This window comes from Aphelocoma coerulescens, chromosome 13 (assembly GCF_041296385.1).
Source record: "Aphelocoma coerulescens isolate FSJ_1873_10779 chromosome 13, UR_Acoe_1.0, whole genome shotgun sequence".
Lineage (NCBI taxonomy): Eukaryota > Metazoa > Chordata > Aves > Passeriformes > Corvidae > Aphelocoma > Aphelocoma coerulescens.
This window is the reverse complement of record NC_091027.1, coordinates 1,556,834-1,574,892: the sequence shown is the minus strand read 5'-3', so window position 1 is coordinate 1,574,892 and position 18,059 is coordinate 1,556,834. Positions and strand designations below refer to the sequence as shown.

Sequence of the window (18,059 nt, the reverse complement as noted above, 5' to 3'; positions counted from 1 at the left end):
GAGTGAGGAAAACCAAGCAGTGATCGCTCTTCTGGGCCAGGGAATGGCTGGAGCTGAGTCAGGGGAATTTGGGATTGATCTCAGGGAAAGGTTCTTTCCTCAGAGCACTGCCCAGGCTCCCCAGGGAATGGGCACGGCCCCGAGGCTGCCGGAGCTCCAGGAGCGTTTGGACAGCGCTGCCAGGGATGCCCAGGGTGGGATTGTTGGGTCAGGAGCTGGACTGGATGATCCCTTCCAGCTCAGGATATTCCGTGGTTCAGTTCTGTGAGAGAACTCTGTAAAACACCAGCTCCCGGAACTCAGGGCAAGGAATGATGCCCCTCAGTGACAAACCATCCTCCTTCTGTTTTTGAAAGGATCTTTGTCCTTGACACATTTTAAAACAAGCCCATAAAATCCTTTCAAATAAGCTGCAAGCTAAATTAATTCCCTTAAAACCCTCTTTCCCCTCTGCTTGGCTTCACGTGTGTTTGCCTGGGGAGATTTGGCTTTAAAATTGTGTCTGCTCACCTTGGGGTTCTTCTTGTCCCACAGTGAATGGTTGGGCAGCTCAGGCTGCTGGGCTCTCCTGCAGTTCCCTGCCCCTCTCTCCTCCCTCGTGGGCACTGCTGTTGGCAGCACAGGGCACACACGGGTGTTCCAAGCTCCTATTTCAGGCTCAGCTCCCTTCAGGGACAGTTGTGCATTATCCTCTCCTCACATAAGGAAAGCTGTTTAAACTTTCAGGGATTGGAGACACCTGAATTTTGATTTATTCCAGCCTGGGATTGCTGCTACATGGGAAATTTTCATTGCCACGTGCACTGTGCCAGGCTCTCGTTGGCTCAGGAGAAAAGTGCAGGATGAGGGAGGGGTTCCAGCTGGTCAGTGCTTTAGGACCCCCTGGCAATTCCCTGTTGCACTTCAGGGGGTTGGTGAGAGACCAGCAGCACCTCGTTCCCAGCCCACAGAGGGGGATTTTAAAGCTCATCCTTGCAGCCAGGCATAGTTCCAGCTTTAGTAAAGATTAAGTGGTAACTGCTGTCCTCCTGCACCGCAGACTAAGTCAGCTCAGCTATTGCTCTCCCATCTGTACTTAAAAACCCAACCCAACACTTCCAGCACATGGGAGCTGTCAAAAGACTCCAGGATCACCAGCCAGGGAACTCCAGCAGCTCTGCTTTGCCTCCAGAAATCAGATTTTTTAGCAGTGAGCATGGCAGTTACCATGGGGACGTATTAAGTGGCCAAGTTACAGCTCCCTGGACTTTGGTTTAGGAGCCAGACGTGGCTTCCTCCAAAGAGAATCCTCAGTCAGACCAAAGGGATGGTTGGAACTCATATGGAATGAGCAGGAGGAAGGCAATACCCAGCTCCCAAATCCCTTCCTAGAGCAATACTGCAGAGGTTTTGGAAAACAGGCTCAGCAGAGAATTCCTGCCTAAAACCCTATGGGTGAGACAGGAAAAGGATTTTCTTGGAAAGCAGAATGGTTCCCCAAATGGTTTATGGAAAGGAGGACTCCACCGGATGGCTCATGTGGTTCTAACTCCAAAACCAGGCTCTTTTTAGTGGGAGGTTTGGAGCTGTAGCTCTGACTGATGCCACTGACTGCTCAGTGTTTGCTGTGGGGCTGTTTCCCGATTAACCATCGCTGTGTTTTCTCCTTTTTCCCCCTTAACTCCCTCACTGTGTCTGTCTTTGCTCCTTCCTGCACTAAAAGTGGCTGTTCCTCTGTCTCCAAGCTCCTCCTGCTCCTCTGCAGCAGACCAGCTCCTGTCTAGCCATGACCATGCTCTGTAAGTCCCTTCTTTTATTACTGCAGCTCTGTCTGGTCACTGTTCATTGCCACAGAATTGAAACCCTCCTTTATTTATGGCTTAACACTTGTGGGGTGGAGGCAGCAGCCCCAGGGGACTGGGGATGTCTCACAGGATGTTGGGAGCGGGCTCCTGGCTGCAGGATGATGTGGATAACAGGGATTTTCCCCTTTGGGATGGTTGTTCTCACTCCAAGGACCAGGGTGCAGCACTGCAGGGTCTCCTCAGTGGGCACCACACATAGAAAAGCAGGATACAGAGAGGAGGTTTAGATACCAGGGAAAATTGCTCCCTGTGAGGGTGGGGAGGCCCTGGCACAGGGTGCCCAGAGAAGCTGTGGCTGCCCCTGGATCCCTGGAAGTGTCCAAGACCAGACTGGACCTGTCTTAAGTCCATTAAACCTGACAGCTCTGAGGCTTCCCCTTCCCTCAGAGGTTCCAACGGGGTTCCTGCCACCACGGGAATGCTCCAGGGCCAGGCACTTCCAGAAGTGCAGCGCCAGAAAAATGGAATTAGTGTGGAATTGCCTTCCTGCTCAAGATGTTTCAGGAAAGAGGGCAGGGAAAAGGGGCAGGGCTCATCCCAGGGCTGAGAAAATCCTGGTGGTCCCAGCCTCCCTGTCTGGGAACTGGGATGACAAGTCACAAGGACTGATAGGACACAGGGAGCACATCTCTGCCTTCAGTGCCACACTCCCAGAACAGCTCCAGCATCCCCCTGTACCCAGCCCTTCTCCTGCAGCCCCAAACCCTGGCCAGACTGCCCAGCTCCCACAAAAGCTGCAATTATCCCGACAGATTTGTGGCAGGTAGGGGCTTCCCTCTCCTTTTTCCCTCCAGTGCTTTTGTTTATTCCTCATTAGGACACAGATTTCAGGGAGGCAGCAGATTGCAGCAGTTGCTTTACCCAGCAGAGTCCGAGGCAGTTTCTGTTCCCTCCACCTGGAAGCTTCCATAGCCGGGTTCCCCGGGCGTGCTGGGCACACGGGGAGGCAGAGCTGTGCTCAGGGTGCAGCCTGCTCCCTGGAGCTGCCCTGCAGACACCCAGCCTCTGAGGGAGAGCTGGCACCATCCCTCCCAGGACACAGAGGAAATGGAGACTCATGGGATGGGTTGGGTTGGAAGGGACCCTTAAAGCCCATCTATTGCACCCCCTGCCAGGGGCACCTTCCACTATCCCAGGCTGCTCCAAGCCCTGTCCAACCTGAAAGGCTTCAGGATTCTTCACATTTAGGGATCTAAGGCTTCACTGAGCACTCAAAGGTCTAAATTTCAGCTGTACCTGGCTGTTGTTCCCTCAGTCCTTTGGGTCAGGTGTCTGTGAAATGTCCTCATGTGAGTGTGTTTGTCTGCTCTCATCGCTGTGGAAGCACCCCTGTGTCCATCCCTTTGTTGTGATCCATCCTGGCCACAATTGTCCCAAAAAGCTCCACTGGAGAGAGGCTGCCAATGTGATCTGCTGGGTGTGCTGCTCTCTCTGCTCTCCAGTGAAGGTGTTGCCTCTGCTTGGAACAACCCAAGCTGCGCTGCTGCCAAACTCCACAGGGTTTGTGACCCTTGGACATGACACCTCTCCCCTCGTCCTGCTGGGCACAGAGAGGAAAATCTTGATATTCCATCATATCTATGCAAAAGAGTCACAAAACCTTACCCAGCTGGTCTGGTAGGATTTTACACCTCCCTGGTCAAAGGGACAAATACCTCCCTCTAGGTCAGGGCAGCAGCAGAAGTTGCTCAGATTCAAAAAGCAACAAGGAGCAAGAACAAAAAAAAAAAAAGCAAAATGCACTGGAAAAACCTGCCCTGGGCACTCCTTCCATGCTCTGGGCCAATTTTCCCTGGTCTAGAGACAGAAGTGGGGTGATAAAACTGCTTCTTGTTCTTCTGCTTCTTTCTTTGTCCTTGTTTATGTCCCCCAGCTGATTTTGTCACAGTTGTTATTGATGAGAAAAGTTATTGGAGATGGTGCTGGGGTTTTTTTGAGGCTTAGAAGCACTGAGAGAGAAGTTGTCAGTGCCTGTTGTGGGAGCACAGCTGATTGAAACACCTCTGGCATCAGAGAAAGTGATTTCAGCTTGTAATTCAAACCTTTCCCCACAATCGTCCTTGGAGGCTGCAGGATGTCCCTGGAAGGAGAAGGAAAAGCTCCTTTTTGTCTTTTTTCCTCCTTTAACAACTCGTTGGTGTGATAAGGATGATCCCTGGTGGGAGTTATGGCTGTAGTGGTACAACAGATGTCCTGGAAAGAGGTTTCAGCAGCAGAAACCAGAGGCTGCCCAATTTTCCAAAGCATAAATCCTTCAGGTTTGAGGAATGCTGTCAAAGAACCAATGGAAATACCCAGCCTGGAACAGGCTTCCAGCTGGAAAGGGCAGTAAGGATGACCAGGGCTTCATTGCCAGCGTGACTCCAGGATTCACTGGGAAGTGGATTTGGGGCAGTTTGCTCAGCTGGTGCGTGCCCTGTGAATTCCACCTGCTTTTCTCCAGGAGAAATGAACTCCAGGGCTGTGCAGCATTTCTGGCTTGAATCCAAAGGAAAGGAGAGAGAACCTGCTGTGGGAGCAATCAGGAGAGAGAGGCTTTCCCTTTTTTTCCAGCTAAACCCCAGGGTCAAAGAGGAAACAGAGAGCGCAGTGTGTGTGCTCTGTATTCCAAGGGCACATTCCGGCTGCAGGAGACTGGAGCCAGCACCTCTGAAGGCTTCTCCAGACACCCTCACTGGGACCTTTTCCTTAAGATTTCAGGGCTTTCTGAGCCGAAGCTGCTCCTCCATCCTCATTCCTTCCACCGCTGGAGCACCAGGAGGAGCAGGGAGGGGACGGAGCCGCCGCCGTGGTGCCGATGGCAGCGCCATTTCCAGAGCTATAAACAGTGTCATTGTCATAGCTCTTGGAATGGTACTGCCATAAGTACTGGACTGCCAGCAGCGGGGCTTGGGAGGGCCCTGACCCACCTGGAACTTCCCTCCATTGGGATGAAGCTGATTCCTGAAGGATGGATCAACGCTGGCCCTCAGTACTTGAGTCTCCAACAATCACCACGCTCTCCTGGCCCACAGATCCCTGCAGAGATTGCTGATGCATCCAGACCTCCCTGCTTGGGCCAAGAAGAAGCAGAAAGTTCATGGAGATGTTGGGAGCAAACCAGTCAGGCTCTGCTTGTCTGTCTTTGGGAAGAATTGTACTTTTACAGTGACTTTGATTGGTTGTGTTTGGGTGGGGAGAATGTGCTCCCCTTAAACAGCCCATCTTCGGGGTGGTGGAGCTCCCTGTGCTGCCCTGCAGGTGTGTTCCTGAAGGAATCACAGCTAGAGGGAACATCCTGGTGACAAAATCATCACAAGCCAAGCTGTCAAGCAGAGCAGGAGCATCAGGAGCTCTGGGAGCTCCAGGGTCACAGGACAGTCTCCGCCTTTGCTCCCCTTTGTCCTTGCTCCAAGAGTTTTCCTGCAAGGTTCCATATTTCGCCATCCCAGCTTCTTTTCGGCAGAGGAGAGGAGGAGGCCCAGCAGCTCCAGGCTTTGCTGGGCAATGAAATCAGTGTGGATGTGCTGAGGTACCAGGCAGGTGTTGGGGAAGGGAATGCCCTGTTCCCATGAAGCCCTGGCAAACAGGGAGATGCTTTTCCTGCTGGAATTCCCATTCCAGGGGTAGCTGATCCCTTTTGGGGGCTGGCTCAGGCCATGGGGATGCAGAGAGGGGCCAGGGCACAGGGGATGAAGCTTTTGGAACAAGAACAAGCTGTAAACTCTCGACAAATCCCAGAGCTCTGTCTCCCATGGGTCTGATTCCTGCTCCAGAAGATCCCTCAGGGATCTGAGAGTCCCAGCAAAAGGAAATGTGTTTGTGGCTCAAGGCGTGCAATATCAGGGATGGATTCTGGTCACTGAAGAGTCCAGGCATTTGTGACAAACCCAGTTTGCTTGGCCACCCCTCTGGAGACATTCTAAGAATTAATTAATTCTTTCAGCTTCTGGATTAAACTCTGGTGCAAAACATCCCATTGAACAGAGAGCATTACATGGTGTGTTAGTGTAATTAAATAAAGAGAGAACTGAGCTCCAGAGATGCCCACAACAGTTAATTAAGATTAATTAAGCAACATGATTTACAGCTGGAGAGGATGAAAGGGAGCAATTCACAACTGGCTCAGCAAAGGGGTGTGAGATGCTGGCTTCATGAAGGAACATAAATTGTTTTTCCGAAGCAGCTTCCCCAGCCAGGTTTATTTAAAGGGGCTGGGGTTAGCCCCTGGAACAGCCCCATTCTCGTGGCCAAACACAGGGATCCCTGTGGAACTGGGAGGAGTGAAGGCTTGGATTTCTGCAGGCTCGGTAGGTTAGGGTTAGAGCTCTGCCAAAATAAACCCAAGAATTCTTTCACTTCCTCTCTGAGGCAGCAGCCAGAGCAGGGTGATCTTCATTTTTTAGAATTATGGAATTAGAGAATGGCCTGGGTTGAAGGGACCTTAAACCTCATCCAGTTTCAACCCTAAACCACCTTCCACTATCCCAGGCTGCTCCAAACCCCAGCCAGCCTGGCCTTGGACACTTCCAGGGATCCAGGGGCAGCCACAGCTTCTCTGGGAATTCCATTCCAAGGCCTCCCCACCCTCACAGCCAGGAATTCCTTCCCAATATCCAGTCTAAACCCACTCTCAGTTTGAAGCCATTTGCTAAATTTTTGGCCAAAGCACATCACTGGTTGCCTCAACGTAACACAAGGAAGTGTGGTGCAAAATTGGGTTTATTTTGTGACACTGGTGGCTGTTGTAGGAGAGCCCAAACTGAACTCAGCTACAGTGGAAACCTGATGGCTGAAAAGCAATTTTCTGTTCTGTTTGCCACCTGTAGCACTGCTGTGCTTTTCCTCAAGGAGGAACAAACATAAATCTGAGCAGCTTTTATTTACCAAAGCAGGGGCTGGGGCAGAGATTTATGGGCTGTGGTGTCTCCTCTGCAGCAGCAAATGGACAGGCCCAGGGGCAGCCAAGGGAGGGCACAACCTTCAGAAGTTTGAACTTATTTGTTTGCTCTGCACTTCAAATTTGATAACAATATATAAAGAAATGGACAGGTAGGGCCTCAGAGGTGGCCCTGAAAGACACTCAGATCTGCAGAAGGACCAGAAGAAAGCACAAAATAACAGAAATAACCTGCTGTTAACAGCAGGGCTGTGGAAATAAAGGGTTTACACACACAGGGGTTTTGATGGCCTTGGTTACCTCCTCCTGTGATCAAAATCAATTCATTGATCAGTGGAACTCTTCACGTCATGTCCCAATCCACAGGGAATTTCTCTAAGGAATGAGCTCAAAAGGAGTTGCTGAGAGCTGGTTTTACTGTGAGTAAAAACACCCCAAGTCCATCAGAGAATAAATAAATATCTGCTTGATTATGATCCCTTGTTTTTGGGCTCCCCTCCTCCTCCCCACAAATAGGAGCTGTGCAAATATTCAGATTTCTGCCTCTCCTGCCCCTTGGACATGATTTATTCAAATGTTGAGCTCGACATTTTTCTTTTGGGCACCTTCAGGATATTTGAGGCTCTGCTCGTTAGGATGCTCAGAGAAAAAAGGGTTTCCTTCAGGTCTTTGTTCACAGAGGAGTTCAGAGCATCCCTGAAATCCCAGAGGGAGCAGCACGTGGCATCCCTGGACAGATCCTCAGGGGCAGATGCCCAGGAGCTCCTCCTGGAGAGGCTGAGGCGGGATAACAGCACCAGCACAGGATGTCTGGGGACACAGTGACACAAAGTGGGGACTGAGCAGCCTCTGAATCACAGCAAAATGAAGCAGCAGCTCCTGTCCCCCTCCTGAAGAGGATCTGACCCTGCTGGGAGAGAGCTCTTGGCAGGGAAGGGGATGAACAAGGGGAGCATCATCCTTCCTGAGGAACAGGGGAAGGAACACCGCCACAGGCAATATGTGCTCCTTGGCTTGGCATCTTTGAACAGCTAAAAATGAGGAGAAAGTCCAGGAAAGTGAGGCAGGGAATTAATTTTGCTGGTGGGTGAATAGAGGGAGCACGGGGGGGTCTGAAATCCCAGCCTGCATTGATCAAACCAAGGCTTTTGAGGGAGAATCTGGAGATTTTGTTCAAATGGAGCACCCACTGCCAATGTCCCCATCTGTGGTGTGACATTTAATCCTGATAAAAGGCTCACAGAAGATGAGGAGTGGGGAGCACAGCTCACAATTAATTAATATTGTTCACAATAGCACGGATGGAGCTTTACAAATTCACACCCAGTGGGTTGGAGGAGAGAAAGTCCAGAGCCAGGAATGTGCTACTTCAATCACATCATAGAAATATTAATTGGAAAATCTGGATAAAGAAGGAAAAGGGAGAAGAAACTCACACTGAACACAACGTGGTGGAACCTGGTGTTTGCTGTCTGAGCTTTCCTTCCCACGATGGAGAGCTGAGGAAAGGCACCAGATAAACTTTAAGTTAGTAAGACTTACTACAACTTAACTACAACAGGTCCTAGTTGAGATGTTAAAGGTACCACAGGGATATTTATTATTATTTTTTTAAATTTTTTTGTTATTAAATATAACAGTTTTTAAAGTAACTGTTATTTAACTGCTATTTTGTTATTTGATTTTTATGTCATTACTCCATTACAAGAAAATACAATTCCCAGCCCTTAAATTAGGTACCTCAAGGTCAGCCCAGCTTCCACACCACCTTGGGGCTGTACAGAAATTCCCAGGACACAAACCCGCAGGTTTTGCACGGACAAGAGGCAGGAAAGGCTGGATGAGCCATTCCCTGGGGAGCAGAACTCTTCCCTCAGCCTGGAGGGTGGGAGGGGACACATGGGAGCCCCAGCTGCTGTGAGGGGGTTGGTGGCATTTGCTCCTCAGAAAGGGACCCAAAGGAGTGACAGAGCAGCGAGCACGTGCCAGACTTTTGTTCTCTACACGTGGTGCTTGGGAGGAAATCTGGTTTTTGACACCAAACCAAAAAGCTCTGCTGTTCACACACAAAGCAGGGAAGGATGGGGAGGTTTCTGCCAGGTTTCCACGAGCTGTAATTCCATTTTCCACAGGATATTTCAGTGCAGAGAAGCCACCCATTCCTGGGTTGAGAGGGTTATTCTGTATTGGAAGGGAGGTTTGGATCCCATCCCTGGAGGTGTCCAAGAAATTCCTGGAGGTGGCACTCAGTGCTCTGGGCTGGGGACAAGGTGGGCATGGGGCACAGGCTGGACTCGATGGGCTGGGAGGGATTTTGCAACCTGGAATTCTGGGATTCTCCCACTGTGGCACGTGTTTGAAACCTGACAAACTCCACTGGACAAAGAAACAGCTCCGAGCTTTGCCACTGTTTCACCTCACAGCTTGAACAAATGTGGGTTTGTCCCCCAGCAGATGAAAGATTTAATTATGCCAGTGGTGAGACCTCCATTAAAAAAAAATTAAAAACCATCATTATCTTCCATTTGAATATTATTAATTGATCCTGCTTGTGTTTCATTAATTGAGACACTTAAACCCAGCAGCCCATCCTGAGCCATCCCATCTGGGGGTGGCTGTGAGCTGCTCTCAATGGGCTGCTCTGTGTTTCTGACGTGTCTGAGCGCTTCCAAGTGCTCTCCTCATTATCAGATTTGGGCCTCTCATGACTGTTGCATTAATTACAGTGCAAAAACGAACTGGAGGCCAAAATCTGGAGCTAATTAGAGCCTCTAATGGAGTGCCAAGCTGAACATTAACGGGAGAGAAATGGAAATAGGGAGTTAATGGGAGGAAAAGGGGAAAGGGCTCCCCTTCCCCACATCCCCAGTGGCCGCTCTCCTTTGCTTACTTGTTTACCCTGGTTTATAATTAGCAAATGGGTTTCACTCACTGCAAACAAGGAGCTCCTCGTTGATTTTAAAATCTGCTTCATTTCTGTCCTTTTGGTGCCCAAATTGTGGCTTCTGTTGTGGAAACATCGACTTCTACAACGTTAAAATGTCACAGATCTGTAGTGGAAGAATTCAGCAGCTCTGCACCATCCCCACCCCCTTGGTTGCTGTGTGGATCCGTTGTCTTCCCTCACCAACTCGTGTTCATAATACCCAAATTCCAAGGTTTTTAGCTAAAGTTGAGTGGGACATCCTGCAGTGGAAAATAGGGAAAATTATAAACATTATCCAGGGGAGCAGCGGAAGGCAGGAGAGTGGGAAAAGGGGAAAATGGTCCAATTCAGCAATGGAGGTGAGGGGGATTGGGAAGAGAAATTCATTAACAGAGCCTGGCAATAAAAAAGGTTAAAAAGGAGGGTGGAAATGAGCACCTGCAGTCCCAGGGAAACAAAATCTGGGTCCAATCCAGCAGGAGAAAACCAAAAGGAAACAAGATGCTGAAGGGTTTGGACATCTCACCTCAAGATCCTATTTCAGGCTGTTATTTGGCTGCACTTCTAAACATCCTCCCTGAAAAAGATCCACAGCTCCTGCAAACACAAAAATAAAGGGACTGGAGGGGGTTTAGTCCTGGTTTGCCAGAAAAAAAGGAGGGATGATGGAACAATGGGAAAAAAAGGAGAGACACAAACATATTGGGAGATGCTTTCTTTGTTTCCTGTGACTTGTCAGAGACAAACAAAAAAAAATCTCCTTTTTTCTCTTTTTTTTATGTTTCTCTCATTCAAGGGCTTTGCTTACTCAAGAAGTGCTAATTTTAAATCTGTATTTCTACAGAAATCCTACAAAATGCACTGGAGGCTGGGAGAAGTGGGCTGGAGACAGATGTTTTATAAAACCTCTGCTTGAAATTTAGTAAAGAATGATGAGGGCTTAGTTCAGCTCCCAGGGCCGGACCAGCATTATTTGATTTAAAGATAATGAAGAGATTCAGCTTAACTGCTCAGGAGTGGGAAAATAAACACTTGTCATGAGACAGAGAGAGATTTGTGCTTAGATTTGACTACAAAGGACTTTAAAATCAACATTGCTGTCAGAGCCGTGTAAATAATTCAGCAATCCAAACGTTTTCCCAAGATCTGGGTTTCCACTACTGGGCTGTAATGGGATAATTCAATTTATTCTCACCCTGCCCTAAGGGTTTTCTGCTGATGGCCGAGTGCAGAACTTCACTGCAGTGGTGGGAACAGGACAAATTCAGCCCAGAACTTACAGAGTCACTGGGAAGCTTCTAATTTTGTGGAGTCTGTGAATCTGGGAATGCTGAGAGAGGGACAACCCCGCTCTCATTTGTGGAAGTTTCCTATGCAGCTGCATTAAAAGCAAATGTTTTGTGAAATTCCATTTAATTTGGCCTCTGTGCATTCATTTTTTGTTCAGCAGAAGATGGAAATGGAACAATGCATTTTGCTCCCAGTTCATTCTGACATTTGGTGTGGTTCAGATTGAAGGATTTTGCTCTTTCAAAGCCTTCCCACTCTTCCAAAGAGGAAAAACATCACAGATTAAAATAGGGAATTCCACGGATTCTCGGATTTTATGTCACACTCTTCTCAATTCTCTGTTTCCCAGCATCCCCCAGTTTTCCAAGAATGTCAAAAGTACCTTTCCAGGGAGACAACACGAGGGCACCTTCCTCAGATTTTATTCCTGGCCCACTGGAATTTCATCTGTGGGGATCTTTCCTGGTGCTTCCAACCTGGGGAATTGCTGGTGCCACCCAGACCCATCCTGCACTTCCAGGGATTCGTTCCTGGGGGTTTGTGGCTGCCATAAAACACAGAATTAAAAAAGGGACTCTTTTCCACCTGTTCCTGACACAGGGATGGAGCAGAGCAGATCCATCTTGGGCTGGGATAAGTCACAAAAATCATCTTAAGCTGCTCTCTCTTCCCCTCACTCTCGGAGTGGTTTGTGAATTCTGTTGTTTTCTAATTCAGAATTTGTAATTCCGGAACCGAGCAGATGGTGCAAGGCTGATTTCAGTGAAGTGTTCATTAAAATCACCTCTGCCAAGTGATTGTTCACCACCATCCCCCTCGGAGATCAGAGGGATTTGTTCTTGCTCTTGGAAGTCCATCTGAAAGCAGCAGAGCCTTGAGGAATGGGCACAACACTGAGGGTGAAGTTCCAGCTGGGGTGCTGCAAATATTCCAGAGGGAAATGGCTTTGGGAGAGAAAGGAAAACACAGGGAAAGATGAACAGGGGAGCAACACCACTGTCAAACCCTAGAGAAGGTGAAATCCTTCATTCAATTTGGGGGCTCGGTTCCATTTCAAATGTGTCTCCAGCCAACTTTTACCTCAAAACCTCTCCTACATTCCCCTGTTTTAGCTGGTTGAGGATAAAAATGGTATAAAAAGTCACTATGGAAAATGGGATTCTGCTCAAGCCAAGCACAAATCTTCCCAGTTCATCCCATTTTACATAATTCTGTCTTGTTTTCCTCTGGTCCCAGCAAATCTGTCCTGGGTGCTCCTGCAAATAACAAAAGATTTGTGATGCAATGGGAGCCGTCATCACCTACTTGCCTTTTCCCTGGAAATCTCTTCCAGGTGGGATGGTGGCCCGTTCCTGGGGGGAGTTTCTGGTTGCACATGAAGGAAGAAACGTGTTTTGAAGTGTTTCATTTCGAGCTGGGCTGCAGCAACTGGAACAGGAGCAAACGAAGACCCAGGCAGTGAGTGTTCACTGCCCCAATACCGCAGTGGGGAGATCAGGCCCCTGCTAAAAGCAGCAAAAGGCTTGGAACACCCCTTGGAGCCTGCTCTTTCCTGCTTTTCTCTTCTTTTTTATCTCACGAGGAGTTGCAGACTTGCTCCACATCAGAAATGGGGAAAATATCTGAAGCTGAAAAAGTTTGGAGAATGAGAGAAGCAAACAAAGTGAACAGCTCAGAGCAGCAGCATCTCAGTGAACTCAATACCTGCATTTTCTCTTCTGTTCCTGCATTCTCAGGGGGGTCTTTAGAAACTCTGTCAGTGACAATTTTGCATTTATAGTACAAAAATTACAAAGAGATTTGTAAATATGACAAAAGGCGGTGCTTAGCAGCTTTTTGTGCAGCTCATGTCTCAGCTTCCTGAGCCATTTGTGCACCCAGAGAGACCTGAGGTACCCTGGCAGTGCCAGATACACCAAAAATACCCCCACCCCTCCCTATTTCTGCAGAAAAACTTCTTCTCTGCCTATTGTCGTTCCTTTTTCGAGCAGAAGGGGATGGATTTCATGGCAAAAGTGCTGGGGAGCCCAGAGTAGCAGTTCTCGTCCCTCCCTGCACAAAGCCCAGCTGCAGAAGTTCCCCTGAGTGTCCAGAGAATGTCAGGACAGCAGGAACCAGCTCCTGCCGGTCCCAGAATGGAAGCAATAATTAATGAAACCAGCTGTAAACTGGGAAAGGATTATGGAACAGAGAGCAAAGGCAGCTGCACACCTCGGGTGGGTTTGGGAAGGTGGAAAATGCAGGAGGTGCAGCCACACAAATCCTCCACCCAGCAGGATTCAGCTGTGGCTGGGCCAGGCTGGCTTTGCTTTCCCTTCATTGCTTTGTTATTTATGATCAACATGATCCAAACCCTCACAATTCCTGTCCCTGAGAGGTCAGGGCTGATCCCAAGGTTTGCTCATCAGGAGAGGACTGAGCAGGACCTTGGGCTCTGGGAAGTGGTGGCTGGTTTTCATCCCAGGTGGGGAAAACCAAAGCCCAGCCATTTGTGGGCTTTGCTCTCCTAATGAATTGCCCAGGTTGGTGTCGGGGACGGCTCTGCAGGGAGTGGAAGTGGGAGCATTGCAGCCACTGCGTCCCCTTGGAGTCTTCTCCCTGGGATTTGCCAAATTCCCAGAAGAATCTGGAGCTCCTTGTTCTGCTCGTGAGCCTGTGGAGGGCAAACCCCCAGAGCTCCCCTCCTGTGCTGAGAGCTGAGCCAAGCTGTAGTTGCAGAGTCCCTTGGGCTGCCAGGAACAGCGGGACGTGCCCAGCAGTCGGCCCCAAATTGGCCATCCCACAACTAAAGGGCCACGGGGAGGGTTTGCAGCAGGTCCCGGGGGGGCAGTGCCTTCCCATTATTGGGGTTTATTGTGGGGGGTGGTTGGGATCTGGGAGGCTCCAGGGGAAGTGACAGCAACGCTGTGCCCACTGCGGGAGGATGCAGAGGGCAGGGCCAGCCCGGGACTCTCTGTGAGCACAAATCCCATGGGAGGAGCTCATCAGAGGCAGGAAAACGGAGCAATTAATTTGCTCTAGATAATTTACTTAATGCATTTAACCCTTTCCGTGTTTTATTTTCCTGCACACATAGCCTGGCTGCCTCAGATGTGTTCATTTCTCAGACCTACCTGGCTCCTTTCTCTTGAAGCCTTCAGCCCACACAGGGAGGGTTCCAGGGCTGTTTCCTCCTTGCTTTGTAGGATAAATCCTTGGCAAGTGCCCGGGGTGGGAGCTGAGGCACACCAGGTGTGATCCTGCAGGGAAAGCAGCTGAGCCTTTGCCCTGATGCTTGCTCCCCACAGGTGCCCGCACCTGGAAAATGAAGTGTATTTTCAGGCAGAGATCCGTGAAGGCACAAAGGGGTGAGAACAAAAGCAGGGCTGTAAAATCCCAGCTTTTCTCCAGCACTAAATCGGTCCCCTGCAGCCGGCAGGCAGCTCTGAACTTACATTTGTGAAGGGAGAAGCTGCAGGGTATGGAAAAACCCCGTGGAACACAAAAGCCTGGGAGCAGAGGACTCCCTTAACAGATTCCTGGAGGTGTTGGGAATATTTTTAGGAATGATGTGCCGGTACCTGAGCGAGCCAGGAGCTGTCACTCCCTGTGCCAGGAATGCTCTTTCCTCCTGTCCTACCAGTCCTCTTTCCCCACAGGGTAAACAGCTGGAAGTGTTGAGCTCACTGCCAGAGGCTTCAGACAGACACTTTGTGCCACAGACATCCCGGGACACCCTAATGACTCCTCTTTAGCTTAATGAACCTCTCACAGTCGGCACCGCCTGCTCTTGCTGCTCTTGCTCCGCTCCGGGACGGCTGCAGAACACGGAGGAAGGTTTGGATCCTTGGATATTCCAGTCCCTGTCCATCGTCCTGAGCTGCTCCGGAGCTGCTCCAAGTGTCTGCCCCTGGATGGAGCAGGGCTTCTCCTCTCTGTGTCCCATCCGTGGCAGAGCCTTTGGCATTCCCGAGGTCTCCCGGGTGGATTGTGTCCCACAGTGTCCCTGTCTGACTTGGTCCATCGAATTCCAGCTCTGTTTTCACTTCGTGGCCATCTCGTTGGAGTCTGTTCAGTGTGAGGTGCAAAATGTCTTTCCTTGTTTTCTGACATCCAGTCTGTAACTCGTTGGGAGCACGTGGTTAAAATTCCTGGTCCTTGTTTAAAGTGCTGGAGTTCCGAGGGATGTTTGAGGGAAATATCTGCACATTCAGGGACCTGGCCCTGCTGGGACCAGCATCCAGCCTGGGAAATTCCTGCAGGAGCATCCGCCAGGCCAAGCACACTCAGGCAGTGCAGTTCACCTCAGACACCTGAAACCCAGCCGGTTCTTGGTTTTCAGGGATTTCATTCCCTGTTGCAGAGCAAAGCAGGGATTCACACTTCTTAATGTGGGATGTGGATTATCTGGAAGAATCACTCTCTTAAATGTACTTTGGGGTTTGCAAGATGCTCTTTTCCCTAAGTTTGGTGTTTGACCTGGCACTGACAAACCTTTGTGTTCCCCCTCCCAGGTACACGGTTTTACACAATGGGCACCACCAGGAACAAGAGAAGCTTCCCATCCACACCGACCCTGAATCCCAAGAGTCCTGTTTCTAGTCCTGGGCCCAGAAGAGGAACAGTCCAGCTGGAAGAACAAAGGCCTTGTAGGATATCCCAAGGATTCATGGGCAGCAGGACTGGAAAAACCCTCCATCTGCGTTGTCATGGTGCCTCCTGCAGTGAATTCCCAGGAATGTCCAGCCATGGAGCTGGGTGGGAGCGTGGGCAGGGGCAGGGCTGCTGTCCCTGTCCCTGCAGGAGCAGCTGGAGCTCGGCTGTGCCAGAGCCCTGCTCCAGGAATGGAGAATTCCTGGCAAAGTCAGGACACAGAACAGCTCCAAACCACCCCGTGCCGGGACTCCTGCTGCTCCTTCCCAGCTGCTCCGTCCCAGCTGCCCTCTGCTCAGCTCATCCCCCTGTCCTGGAGGTCACCAGGTGTGGCTGAAGCCCAGCAGGATGGGACTGAGCTGCTCCATCCCTGCCAGGTCCTGCCCGGAGCCCGGACACTGTCAGGGGAGGAGCAGCTCCAGGTTTTCTCCAGGAAAACGAGAGGAAATGTTTGCTGCCCTTTGGTTCCACCCCTGGGGGGAGGCCAGCACCAGCTGCTGCTTCCCCCGGCCCTGCAGAGCTCTGGGAATGTTTTGGTTGTGTTTCCTGGCCAAGGAGGATTCCAGGGGTGTGGAGTGGGACCTGCAGGGACATCCCAGCTCGGAGCCACGGCCGTGCTCTGCCATTCCCAATGGATGGCACGTGGCCCTGGAGCCCAGTGCTGTCCCCATCCCTCCCCTGAGCAAACTTTGGGCATTCTGAGCCAGCAGGAAGCTTGGCCAGAGCCAGAGCCAGTCTGCAATGGATCACTAAGTGCCATCTTGGAAAACAAACCATCTAAACCCTTTTCTAGCTCCGTTTGGAAGAGAGACTTCTACTTACCTTCGCCACCTTTATTTTTCTATTTGTTGCTGGTCTCTTCCAGTTGAGGCAGGAAGTTCTCCAGACTTCCCAGTGTCACCCTTTGCAGAGATCTCTGTCCTCAGCTGCTGCCTGCATGTCGATGTTGCCACGTTCCTCGTGAGCTGCTTCCCCCTTTGCATGGGAAGGGTGGGCAAGGCTCTCAACTCCACGAATTTGGGAAAAGGATTTTCATGCAGGATCAAGACCACGAGCCTCGACCCTTCTTAGGTGAAGATCTACCCCAGCAATGCCACCCTGAGCCTAGAAAATAAAACTGTGCTTTGGTACAGCGTGTAACCATGTACAGATATTTTTAATGTACAAAGAAAAGCTGACATTATTTATTATTTTTTATCAGGAACATGTGTTTTTTTCATTAAAAGCTTCTAGATCAAGGAGCTTAACATCCTCTGTATTATTATTTAGTAATATTTCTGTTGCTATGTGACAGGTATTTACTGTAAACAGACAAATCCTGCTTGGAACAAACAAAAATGTTGCTCGGTAGGAGAAATGTTGTGCATGAGAAGAAGAAGTGGCTTCCTGGCCATGGTGTCTGACTTCTTTAAATCCTTCTTCTGCAGCAAAGTCACTGATAGAGCTTCACATCCTTCTACTTTAGGATTCCAAAGGGCACTGGGCAGAAACAGCCCTGATTGGAAGACCAAGGCAGAAAATTGCTGGCAGTTGGAAAGACACAAATTATTGGTGTTGGTGGTGGAAGGTGCTCCTGGTTCATCATCGGGACCTGTTTGGCAATGACCTGTTTTTACAGGGCTTTGTTTCCTAAAAATATTCATTTAACTTCACTCTTTTACTCACCAGAACAATGAGTGAAAAAAAGCCATTATTGAAAGTTTGGAAAAAAAAATCCATCCAGGGCTGCTTCAGTCCTGTGATCCTCCTCCTGTGTGGAAGTGCCCACCAGGGTTTTGTTGGGGTTTGGGCACACGAGGCTGCAGAACAGCTTGGCTTTGTTTCACCTCAAGTGTCAAATTTCGTAAAGAAATCCTAAAAAAAAGCTTTTCTCTGTCCCCATTAAACAGCACTGAAATCTTGGTGTGACATTTCCTGGCGTGAGATGGAACCAGCAGCACGGGGAAGCCACAGGGAGGGGTCTTTGGTTCTGCCGTTGTCCTTCAGGCATTGTTTTCTCCTTTATTCTTATGTGCATTAGGAAAAGATCTCTTCTGAATTTAAAAGGAACTCCCGATTTCCCCAGGGGCAGCGTTCCCAAGGCTCTGTCAGTGGGAGCAGTGGCTCACCAGCCAAAATGGTCAACAGCTCTCGCTGGGAAAGGGCTCCCCTTCCAACTGGATGGAATTGCAAACACGAAATGTCCACGTTTTGTGTCCCCTCTAACTCCTCCTTGGGCTCAGCAAACCTGTCAGGAACCACCTGGCAGCTCCTGCTGGCTAAACCAAGAATCCAGCAAAGCTGCTGTGAGCCCAGCAATGCCACCGTGCCATCAACAGTGGCAGGATTGCCCTGGAAAAGAAGAAGGTGTCTCATGGAAAGGCCCCACTCTGGATTTCCTTGGCTGCTCCTGTGGCCTCCCAGTTCAGCTTCCCCATTGCCCATCTTGGCTGGTGGTGCCAGTCCTTGCCTGTGCTCAGTGATGTGTGGTGCAGTGGCTGTTCCTAAA

General features: G+C 49.9%; 1 protein-coding gene and 1 long non-coding RNA gene across 2 annotated transcripts in view; one reads left to right on the top strand and one right to left on the bottom strand.

The window, feature by feature from the left end:
* The window catches only part of HTR4 (5-hydroxytryptamine receptor 4), a 36,079-nt gene extending 18,020 nt beyond the window's left edge, over positions 1 to 18,059 (top strand). The window contains exon 6 of the mRNA XM_069029285.1: positions 15,433 to 18,059. Within this exon, the coding sequence (XP_068885386.1) occupies positions 15,433 to 15,520 (88 nt within the window). The 3' untranslated portion in view covers positions 15,521 to 18,059. The remainder of the gene's footprint in view (positions 1 to 15,432) is intronic.
* Positions 7,369 to 10,246, bottom strand: LOC138118259 (uncharacterized). Its single transcript, XR_011155063.1, has 3 exons — positions 10,176 to 10,246; positions 9,656 to 9,909; positions 7,369 to 8,222 (listed from the first exon to the last, which is right to left on the bottom strand). It is a non-coding gene; the product is annotated as an uncharacterized lncRNA (long non-coding RNA).